This window comes from Octodon degus, unplaced genomic scaffold, assembly GCF_000260255.1.
Source record: "Octodon degus isolate 3935 unplaced genomic scaffold, OctDeg1.0 scaffold00092, whole genome shotgun sequence".
Classification (NCBI taxonomy): domain Eukaryota; kingdom Metazoa; phylum Chordata; class Mammalia; order Rodentia; family Octodontidae; genus Octodon; species Octodon degus.
In genome coordinates, this window is record NW_004524668.1 from 8,219,844 (window position 1) to 8,231,092 (window position 11,249).

At 53.6% G+C, this 11,249-nt stretch overlaps 1 protein-coding gene across 1 annotated transcript in view; it reads left to right on the forward strand.

The window, feature by feature from the left end:
• The window catches only part of Padi2 (peptidyl arginine deiminase 2), a 44,139-nt gene that overhangs the window by 20,295 nt on the left and 12,595 nt on the right, over positions 1-11,249 (forward strand). The window contains exons 5-9 of the mRNA XM_004637685.2: positions 2,477-2,594; positions 3,216-3,341; positions 7,983-8,161; positions 9,384-9,487; positions 10,595-10,706. Coding sequence (XP_004637742.1) covers positions 2,477-2,594; positions 3,216-3,341; positions 7,983-8,161; positions 9,384-9,487; positions 10,595-10,706 — 639 coding nt within the window. The remainder of the gene's footprint in view (positions 1-2,476; positions 2,595-3,215; positions 3,342-7,982; positions 8,162-9,383; positions 9,488-10,594; positions 10,707-11,249) is intronic.

Genomic DNA, 11,249 nt, shown 5'->3' on the forward strand with positions numbered 1-11,249 from the left:
TCCAAGGTTTAGCTATGGTAAGCTGTGCTGTTGTGTGCATGACTGCACATATTTTGCTGTGGTAGGATGTTTTCAGTTCTTCTGGGAAGATATCCAGAAGGGGAATAGCTGGATCAAATAGGACCTCCATCCTAGTTTTTTGAGGGATCTCTACACTGATTTCCACAGTTGCACCAGTCTACGCTCCCACCAACAGTGGAGAAGGGATCCCTTTTCCCCACAGCCCCTCCACTATTTGTTATTGGTTGGCTTCTTGATAACAGCCATTCTTTCTGGGGTGAGTTGGTATCACAGCGTCATTTTAATTTGCATTTCTCAAATGACCAATGATGTTGAACATTTTCTCATATATTTATTTGCCACTTGTATTTCTTCATCTAAAAAGTGTGAATTCATCTCAGATACCCGTTTTTGGATTGGATCTTAGAATTTGTGGGTCCTGATTTTTTAAAATTCTTTATGCATGGTAGACAGAAGTCCTTTGTCTGAGGGACAGTGGTTAGCTAAATATTTTTTTTAACCAATTCATGGATTTTCTTTTTATTCTGTTGGTGATTTCTTTTGATGTGCAAAAACTTTTTAATAAGATGAGATCCCAGTTGTTGATTCTTTGACATATTTCCCATGCAGTATCTCCTGGCTATTGTTTCTGACTATTTTTAGTTTTCTGTCCTTGTATATCATTTATATTTTTTCATAGGCATATGTGATTTTTAAATGAATAATCTGATGCCTAGATTAACAGTGAAGACTTAAATGCTTTTTTAGTGTTGAAGATGAAACCCAGGGCTTTCTGCATGCTAGGCAGGTGCTCTACTACGAAGCTGCACCCCCAGCTAGATAGATATTTTGTTAAAAAGTAAAGTAAGGCTTGGCAGTGCAGCTCAGTAGTAGAGCAGTTACCTATCATGCATAAGGCCGGGGTCCTGTCTCTGGCACTACATACATGCACACACGCACGCACACACACACACACACACACACACAAAGGTACAGTGACTACAGCCCAGCAAGAAGCCGACTCTTGCATGCTGGGCAGTGGTGTTAGGTCTTCTTCCTGGCCCCATAGATAGCTGAGCTCCTGCACACACAATCCTTGTGGCTCAGCCCCATGGCAGTAGACCCCACAGAGGCTCTGAGGCCCAGCAACCCCAGGACAAAGGTTTGTGGCCTCTCCAAGGGTCTGAGCAATCCTGGCCAAGTCACACAAGCCCTATGAACCTGGGCTGACAGACTCTACACCTAGGCCTGTGATGTGTTCTCATTTTTTTTTTTCTAATCCCATAAATATTCATCGAGCATCTTTGATGTCCCAGGACTAGATTAGGCCCAGGGGCTGCACAAAGAGTAAAACAACCCAGCACCTGCCCTTCAGGGACCCACTGTCCAGGGGGAGAGCCATGCTCCAGGAAGAATTGCATGGGTGGCTGTGTCGTCACCGTTGTCCTAAGTGCTCCCCCAAAACCTGTGTACGATGCCATGTGTGGACTTAGGGACACTGTTGTGGTCTGGGGATCCCAAAGGCTTCCCGGGAGAAGGCCCAGTTGTGCTGATATTGGAAGAAGGTGTAGCTGGCCAAAGGCAAAGAAGGACGGTGGTCCAGGTGGAGGGGCCAGTGTGAGCAAAAGCCCAGGAGCTGCAGAGAAAGGTGACCGGTGGGGGTGGAGCAAAGTGAACCAGGCACCAGGAGGAGGAGGCAGAGGGAGGGGCCAGCAGGTCTCAAAAAGCCTTGCAGGGCACAACAATGAATCAAGAGTCAGGGCTTAATGCGAGGAAGCAACATGATCAGATGAGTTGGAACCAGTTCTCCTAGTGCCTGGGCTGTAGGAGAAAACAGCAGGAGGTCACAGACCCTGGGCCATGGATGATAAGGACCCAGCTGCAGGGCAGGCTGCACAGCAGAAGAGGGGCCGAAGCTCATCTATCTCCACAGGGCCTGAGTCCACCTCCTGTCAGATCAGCAGGGGCCTTAGATTCTCCTAGGAGCTCGAACCCCACTGCAGGAGCTGCATGAGTGTGGCAGACCTCGCTTACATGCTCCCTGTGGTGACCTGGGATGGAGCTGAGGGCTGTCATCATGTAATACTGGGGAATATAGTTATTACGTATCACAAGCATACAAATAATTAACATGAAACAACCAAAAACTTTATGAAAAATTGCCTTCCATAAAACCACTCCCCGGTCCCCAAAAATGTTGGTGACCACGGTCCTAAGGAACCTCAGGGCCTCTCCCAGAACATCCACGTGCTGGGTCCTCTGCCTCGGCTTCCTGCCTCCTCCTCAACTCAAGGCTGAGGTCTCTGGCGTGCCTGACCTACCTGTCCACTGTCCTGCTCGAACCTGGCTCAGGATTCCTGTCCGCCCCAGCGTGTGGTGGCTTCTCTTTACCTGTGTCCTGGGCTATCTCTCCAGTGCCCCTCGGGGTCTTTTGGGCGAGCAAAGAAAGCACTCACCTCTCTTCCTGCCACTGCAGGCATCCTGGACCTGGGGCCCTGAGGGCCAGGGAGCCATCCTGCTCGTAAACTGTGACCGAGACACGCCCTGGCTGCCCAAGGAGGACTGCAGTGATGAGAAGGTCTACAGCAAGCAAGGTCCCCGCAGGGCCACCTTGGGATCGGGGCAAGGGAAACATCACTCCTGTCCTGGGCAGGGTGAAGTGGGTGGGGACTTGGGACTCTTGGAGATGACGGACTCAAATATCCACTTGAGCTCAAAGCAAAAGCCAAAGCTATAAATATAGCCTAATTGGAACCACATTTATTACACACACACACACACACACACACACACACACACACACACAAAGGACTGAAGGAAATGCCCAAAAGGGTTAACAAGAGGTTATCTCTGATGTTGGAGGTGACAACCACTCTTTTCTGCTCCATGCCTTTTTTTTTTTTTTCTCCAGTTCTGTAATTAGAACTCAGTGCCTTTACACTGAGCTATATCGCTAGCCCATTTGTTATTCTTTATTTTGAGACAAGGTCTTGCTAAGTTGCCCAGGCTGGGCTCACACTTGCAATCCTCCTGCCTCAGCCTCCAAAGTGCTTAAATTACAGGTGTGCACCATCACACCTGGCTTTTTGTATACTCCCCTGTGGTTCCATAACACACACGTGTGACCTTGTCCTTGCTCTTCCCCTGATTGTAAAAGCGAAAGGCGCCCCTGCGGCAGTCCTTTCCTGCTAACTTTTCTGTGTCACTGTCCCCAGACCTCAAGGACATGTCCCAGATGATCCTGCGCACCAAGGGTCCCGACCGCCTGCCTGCTGGATATGAGATGGTTCTCTATATTTCCATGACGGACTCGGACAAAGTGGGCGTGTTCTACGTGGAGAGTGAGTGAGGCTGGCTCTGCCATCCAAGGCTACCACTCCTTTGGATTAGAGTCCCCTTTTCCAGAGTCCTGTCACCATCATGAGACCTGAGGCCAAGCCTCTGAGATGTATCTATCTGATATCTCTGAATATTAAAAGAGATGCCATTGTCACCCTCCGGGGATGGCCTCTGGTTCCTCCTGATGGTGACAGGGTGTGCTGGGTCCCCGCTGTGTAGGGACGTGCTATGCCCCAGGGCTCTTGAAGCTTCTTCTGTCTATAAACATGTGTTGAGCTGCTGGTTGCCAGCCTTGGTTTTGGAGCTGGGATCCCTAGAGTAAAAGTGACGATCACACCCTGTCCTCAAGGAGCTACTGGCTTGGCACAGGGAACATGATTAACAGCACATTGTGGGAAGTGAAACAGACTCAGAGGAGCAGCGGGAAGGAACTGGCCATTCCTGAGCTGAAGGAGGGGAGTTCTGAGCGAGGGAACAGTGCCCACAGCGCAGGAAGAGGGACCCGTGGGAACTCTGGAAGAACACGAGCACAGCAGGGGGTTCTGGGAGTCAAGGTCAGGGAGCTGGGCCAGGGCCAGGCCAGGGGCCAGAGCATGCGACAGGCTTGGATTTTATTCTAAGCACAGTGGAAAGCCATTAGAGGGTTTTAAGCAAAGGACTGTCACAATCTGATTTATGTATTTTGAAGTTCCCTCAGTTAAGCAGCTCTGCAGTTTGTCATGGTGTCGTCAGATAGTTCCTTCAGACATGGCTCACTAGTTAAACATATTCCAGGTCCTTCTTACCTTGAGCAAAGAGTTGGATGATACAAACCAAAAATGGTGCCAAAAGTTTATTGGAAAAGTGAGGGGTGAAGGTCAGGGAAGCACTAGCTTTATAGATCGGACTTGGGCCAAAGGGAAGTGAGGATAAGTGCAAAACTAAACGTGCACTCCAAGAACCCAAGCCCTGACCATGGGGAGTCACAATCATGTGAGATCTGTGTCTTTTATACCACCCACATCTCCTGGGAACCCGCGAGAAGTTCCACATCCGGGGTCCTGAGAAGTATTTGGCTCTGTCCTGGGATCTTATAATTGACAGATCCCTCTTATTTCCTCAACCAACCTGTACTTCCCCACCTCCTATATCAGTGGTGTGCGGGGAACACTGTCTGGGGCCAGGACCACTTCTGGATTGGCCCACAAGAGCCAGGCAGTCACCTAGCCCTCAGCTCAGGGAGTGACTTAGCTGGACATCAGTGGACAGCGACTCCTGATGCCAGCTTCTTCTGCTCCACCCCAAGCCTTAGGCAGTGACCTCACACAGGCTGGAATGTCCCAGAGTCAGGCCGGCTCCACAGCCCCAGGGTGCCAGAGATGTTGATGTTTATACCCCACTGAGGCCAGAGTTGCCACAGCACAAGAGGGGTTCAGGCCAGACCTTGGCCTGGGCCTTGACCCAGCGTTGGCATTCACAGAGACTTGTCGCTAACGGTGCTATCTGATGTTTTCGAGAAGTTTCTGCCTGTGTTCATGGGAGTGGGCTCGGATTCAGCCCCACATTTGCCACCCTGCCTCTCACCTGCCACCAAGAAGCACCCTCCTGAGGGGCTAGAAAACTGCAAGGCATAGAAAGTGTTTCCCGCCAGCTGAGCCACATGTCTGGCAGGGGAGGCCACACGCTAAGACAGTGAACACCACACTAGTGAGTTTCTCCACCAAACGTGCATTCCCAGATGAATACTCAGGCAAAAATGGGGACAAATTATTGATCTGTAGCTAGGTTTCCTTCTATGCAAGCATTTTAGAGATTTTGTCAAAAGTGCAGGTGAGAATGCATGGGCTACACAAATGTCATTTGGCCACCTGTGTCCTAGTAGAAAAGATCCAGCTCTCCCCGAGGACAAGGGGGCTGGGCTGGAGGCCCCCTGAGAAAGAGCTCTGCACACAGGGAGGTCACCTCAGCGCCCCCAGCCCTGGGACCTCCATCTATGATATGATGTGGGGATCAGAGGGGTCCCTGCTGTCCTGGATGGCAGGAGGGACGGAGTGAGGACAAGGACAACCCATGGAACACTATGTGACAGGAGGCTGTTGCTTTTGTGGGAGATGTTACAGTGATTACTAGTTGTGGTGATTGGGGCAGGCAGAAGTCTCCAGTCCCCCTAGAAGGTCTGGTGACCTTCTCCTGTCTCAGGTTCTTCCCAGAACCCCCAAAGCCAGGCCCTTACGTCTTCCTAAAAGGCCAGGTTGACCAACTTGTTCCCATTTGCTTAGGACTTCCCTGGTTGTAGGAAAGTCCCCCATGCCAAGGAACACCTCAATCCTGGGCAAACTGCAACAGCTATCACCCTGTCAGAGTCTCCTTGGGAGGGAGAATTGCTCAAGTGACTGGAAGGGTGACACCAAGCCATACCATGCACTGGCCAGCTGGGGCCAACACCTGAGATTCAGGAGGGGTCAGGGTGGCTGGCGGGCCCAGCACGAGGCACAAGGACAACTCCACGGAGGACATTGTTTTTGCCCACAGGCAAAGCTGGCCACGTTGGAGGCAGCTGGCTCCGCACTGGCAAGGGACATAGGCTCCTTGGGACAATGGCAGCATTGTTCCTAGCAAGGACTCAATCCCCCTGGCACTGCCCCAAACTGCCTGAAAGATGGCCAGGACAGAGACACATTGTGAAGCGTAGGGCACAGGCCACGTGGGGAGGAGAGAGCTGCGGCCGATGGCAGCCCACGTCCTCCACCTGCCCCATCTCCTCTGGCCTGGTGCCCTCCATCTCAGGCCCTGATGGAGCCCCAACTGCCCCAAGCCCCTGGGGAGCTTGTCTTTGGCCAATTCTGCAAAGGAAATTTGGCTTCAGTTTTCTTTGGTGTCTCTCCGGAGCATTGGTTCAAGCATAGCTGGCCTGTAGGTATGGAAGGCCCAAGTGCCAGGGGAGAACAGCTTGTGCCTGTGTACACACCCATCTGGGTCCTCACAGAGAGGAGCCCGAAGGACACCTGCTGTCCTTGATGGTTGAGAAGGACCTTGCCCTCCTTACCTTCTGTTCAGAACTGTCCGATGAAAAGGCCATGAGTGCTGCAGTAGGGGCGTGCTGATTCGGTCTCAGTTCCTAACTGACCGAGCTCACCAAGGTTGGTGATACTGTGTCACTTGCAGCGACCAAGTGGCATAGAGGAGGCACTATCCCCCTTTCACCAGATGGGTAAACTGAGACTCAGGGAAGTGCAGTAGAGTGTACTATCCCATGGGAAGGGGCATCCCTGGCCTGGGCTTCTCATTTCATGGATCTTGATGGGGTACCTTGTTTGTGCCAGGAAAGTTCTAGATATCTGCTCTAACTGTTGGTCAGCTGCTCACTAATCATTATCGTTGTTAAAAGCACCGAGCTGAGCCCGACTCTGCCCTTCCAGCTCCGCAGGGCCTAAGGAAACTCCTGGTGGGACTGCGTAGGGTCCTCCTTCCATGCCTTGGCCGGCGCAAGTATCTCTCGCCCCACACCCTGCCGCCTCCCCTGGCGCCCCCCGAAGGGCATCTCACAGGCTGCCCCCCTCTCCTCAGATGCTGCCACCCTGCTCCTCTCCCCGCTCCACCCTGCTCACCCCACATAACACCACAAGATCTCTGTCTTAAGCCTTCCCACATCCGCTCTGTCTTATCACCAGCTGAGCACCGCTCTTAGACACTGCCTGGTGACCACCTGTCTTCTGGAGGCCCTCGCCCTCTGGTTCCAGAGCAATAATTCACATTCATGAGCTCTCAAGCAGCCTGAAAATTCCCCGGTGGCCTCTCCTCTAGGGAGTGGCCCGGCAGCCGTTGGTTCATTCACAAGACGTGTATTCAACCAGACCAGGCGCCAGGCGGGCAGCAGGTCCTGGCCAGGGCTGGCTCTGCCCTCACACCAGCCACCTGCACTTAGGGAGGCTGTGGGGGCTGTAGGGCAAGGGCAGGGGTCTGCAGAGCTTCCAAATAGTTCCTGGTTTGCTCCTGGGGGATCTGGGCAGGATTCTCACAAGCAACACAAACCAAAACACCAAGGAAGGAGGACCAGACCTTTCTAAACAGGGCCACATTGTGACATGCTGGAGATGGCAGGAACATGGGGGAAACCTGCCTTTCTTCTCCTCTGTGACAGTGGAGACCCAGAGGCCCATCTATGTGTTGGTCTTTACCCAATCAGCTTTCATGACACAGAGGGGAATGTTGGGTATAAATGGGTCCATTTATGGCTTATTTATGCAAAGGGGATGGGAACTCAGGATTCAGAAGTGGACATGAATCTGAGTCCCAGGTCAGCCGCTTCCTGGTTTTACGACCTCAGAGGAGTCATTTCTCCTTTCTGTGACTCAGTTTCCTCGTCTGTGCAATGGGAGCAATAACCTTTGCTGCACGAGTGTAACCGTCAGCCGCTACCATTTCCCACGTGCCATTCACAAAAGCCAGCCCATTTCGTAGACGAGGAAGCTGGAAGCCAGCTGGCACACGGCAGTGCGGAGACAATGACCATGACGCGTCGCACGCATCCCTACGCCCTTTTCAGCTTATGCTCTCCTCTCCGTTAACAGGACAGGCCGCTCGGCCCCTGTCCCACTCGGTGACTCCCCTGACTTCTTCCTGATAGGGCAGAGGACTCACATTGGTCCTTCCCTGCCCCCCAGACCCATTTTTTGGCGAGCGCTACATCCACATCCTGGGCCGGAAAAAGCTCTACCACGTGGTCAAGTACACGGGCGGCTCCGCGGAGCTTCTGTTCTTCGTGGAAGGCCTCCGCTTCCCCGATGAGGGCTTCTCGGGCCTGGTCTCCATCCACGTCAGCCTGCTGGAGTACATGGATGAGGTGAGGACCCCAGGCCTCCCCCACCAGGGGCTGCCAAGGACCAGGGTGCAGCCTGTCCCATACAGCCACTTCCACGGGCCCCCACTGCACCCTGCATCCCTCAAAGCAGTGAGTGGGTCCAGGCTGGGTGTCCCCAGTGGCTTACAGGTGTCTTCCACAGCCTTCTGAGCTGTCCCCCAGGACCCTTCTCCTTGCCACATCTGTTCCCAGGAACTCCTGAGCCTCCTAAGCCTGTGCCCTGCCCACCCTGCCATAGTCTGCCTGGTTCTGAGGCTCAGAGTCTCAGTGGTTAGAGCAAGGCTCTGACTAGGCCTCACTGTGTGCTTTCTTGGCCTCCTACTGTGCATCCTGCTCTTCCTGCCCCAGCTGTGGGTCACACCAGCTCTGACTCCTGCCCGGCGGCCACCTGCTCAGCAGCTCTGCCCCTTGGGGAAGCCCCTTGCTGAAGGTGCATCCTGTGACCAGAGCCCCTTGTCACAGGGACCTTAGTCCCTGGCCCCAGCCTCTCTGGTCTACCCTGTTCCACTCAGGAAAGAGGCGCTGGCTGCTCTGCCTGACACAGAGGCCCCTCCCATCCCGTCCCATCCCAGGTCACTCTGGGGCAGGACACGGGTGAGGCTGGGTCCAGCTGAGAAACACCAGGGTGGGCTCTGGGCTGAATCCTGGGTTGGCCACTGTGAGACACTGGGCAAGTGAATTCATCTCATTGTGCCTCAGTTTCCCCATCTGTAATATAGAAGACAAAACACCTGCAGCTGGGGATGATTTTGGGAGAGGAACTTTGATGTGACTGTGTGAGGACAGCAGACGCAGCAGCTGGAGCACCTGGGTTGAAAGCCTGGCTCTAGGGGCCGGGGAGATGGCTCAGCAGAATAAGCGCTTCCCTGGCAAGTGCAAGGGCCTGAGTTCAATCCCCGGTGCAGCAAAAAAAAAAAAAAAAAAAAAAAAGAAAAGAAAAGAAAAGAAAAGCCTGGCTGGCTCTACTGCTTGCTAGCTGTGTAACCCTAGACAATGACTCACCACTTCTGTGACTTGGTTTACCTGCCCCTGGGGTATCATAAAGCAGAAATGAAGTAACTCATGGAAGGTTCCAGGCGCAGGGCCTGGGGTGCAGTAGGTGCTCCGTCAGTGTGTGACTCTTGTGGGCTCCCCCCACGCTGGAAGGGGGCGTGGAGGCTGCCTTTATGCAGCTTTTCCTGTGGCCCTTCTCTCCCGCACCCAGGAGGTTCCCCTGACACCTATTTTCACGGACACAGTGACGTTCCGCATCGCGCCGTGGATCATGACACCCAACATCCTTCCACCTGTGTCGGTGTTTGTGTGCTGGTAAGGGGTGGCCACAGCCCAGAGAGACATCCTGGCAGTGTGGCCAGCCAAGGGCCGGGTTCAGGATCAGGCTGACCTGAGTTGGGTTCCTGGAGCTGTCACTTAGGGTCTGGGTGACTTGGAACTATTCCCTTAGTCTCCCAGGGTCACTTTTAGCATTGAGATAAAGCAGCCCAGCCATTTGACCAGGGACAGGGCGTGACTCCAAAAGTCACCTTTCTCCCTTCAGCCCTGCACCAGGTGAGGGCCTGGTGAGGGGGCTATGGCCAGGGTCAGATGAGAAGGGTGGGCTTGGTGTAGAAACTGGCCCCCAGCGGCCCCAGCCAGGGATTGTCCCCACACGTGTGCAAGGAGATGGAGAGTGAAGGCACTTGTCCCCGCTAATGAAGCATCCAGCTGCAGGGACCTGGGGGCAGCTCCCCATGAAGCTCTGTGCAACAGCCCAAAGCCCAAGGCCAGCACAAAATGTGCTGCACTTTAAGTTGTTCACTTGAAGGAAAACATGTTCAGTATGATGTCATTTATGTTTTTAAAAAGAAGTCATGGGGCCGGGGAGATGGCTTAGTAGAATAAGCGCTTGCCTGGCAAGAGCAAGGGCCTGAGTTCAATCCCCCAATTCCACCAAAAAAAAAGCCAAGCCAGGTGACCTCCCGAGTGATGTCCAGCCAGCACACCTCGCTCGCTCCTTAAGTGCGGTTTTATTGGGGACCTATTATGTGCCAGGTTAACCTCAGCAAGACAAGAAACAAGGGAAAGAAATGTCCACAACAGCAGCCCCAAGAGGAGCCCCTGAGCTCCCAGGCCCATCCCTGGGCAGCTTCAGGCCAGGTATAGCTCATATTTTTAAATCTGGCAGGTCAGAGGCGTAGGTTGTGGGGCTGGTGAGGGTAAATCCTCCCTTCCCAGTTTTATTTGCTCCTGACCTTGACAAAAATTGCCTAAGAGGGTGGCCCTTGACTCCAGTGACCCTTACAAAGGAGACTGCAGACAGAGGCGGCTTCAGCTGCCCTGCTCAGCCCAGAGAGCCGGCTGCTGTCTCTACCCCCTGAGGGCGGCCGTGTCCCCCTCACCTTCCTCCTGGCCTCCTCACCTTCCCCACCTTGCCAGCATGAAGGACAACTACCTGTTCCTGAAGGAGGTGAAGAACCTCGTAGAGAAAACCAACTGCGAGCTGAAGGTCTGCTTCCAGTACATGAACCGGGGCGACCGCTGGATCCAGGTGAGGGCCTGGTGAGGGGGCCGTGGCCAGGGTCGGATGAGAAGGGTGGGCTTGGCGTAACAACTGGCCCCCAGCGGCCCCGGCCAGGGATTGTCCCTGCACGTGTGCACAGAAATGGGGGGAAGGCACTGTAGTGTGGCTTCTTGTCCCCGCTAATGAAGCATCCCGCTGCAGGGACCCAGGGGCGGCTCCCCAAGAAGCTCTGTGCAACAGGCCAAAACCCGAGGCCAGCGCAGAATGTGCAGCACTTTAAGTTGTTTACTTGAAGGAAAACATGTTCAGCATGATGTCATTTATGTTTTTAAAAATAAGTTAAGGGGGCCTGGGCCTAGCTCAGTCCTTTAAGTGGTTGCTTCCACAAAGCTGTCAGCCTCAGGTGGCTGGAGTTCAAACCTCACAACTCTCCCGCTGGCCAAACGTGCCCTGAAGGCATGCGAAAAAAAAAAAAAAAAAAAAAAGTGAAGAGGGGGCTGGGGAGATGGCTCAGTGGAATAAGCACTTCCCAGGCAAGCGCAAGGGCCTGAGTTCAATCCCCGGTTCCGC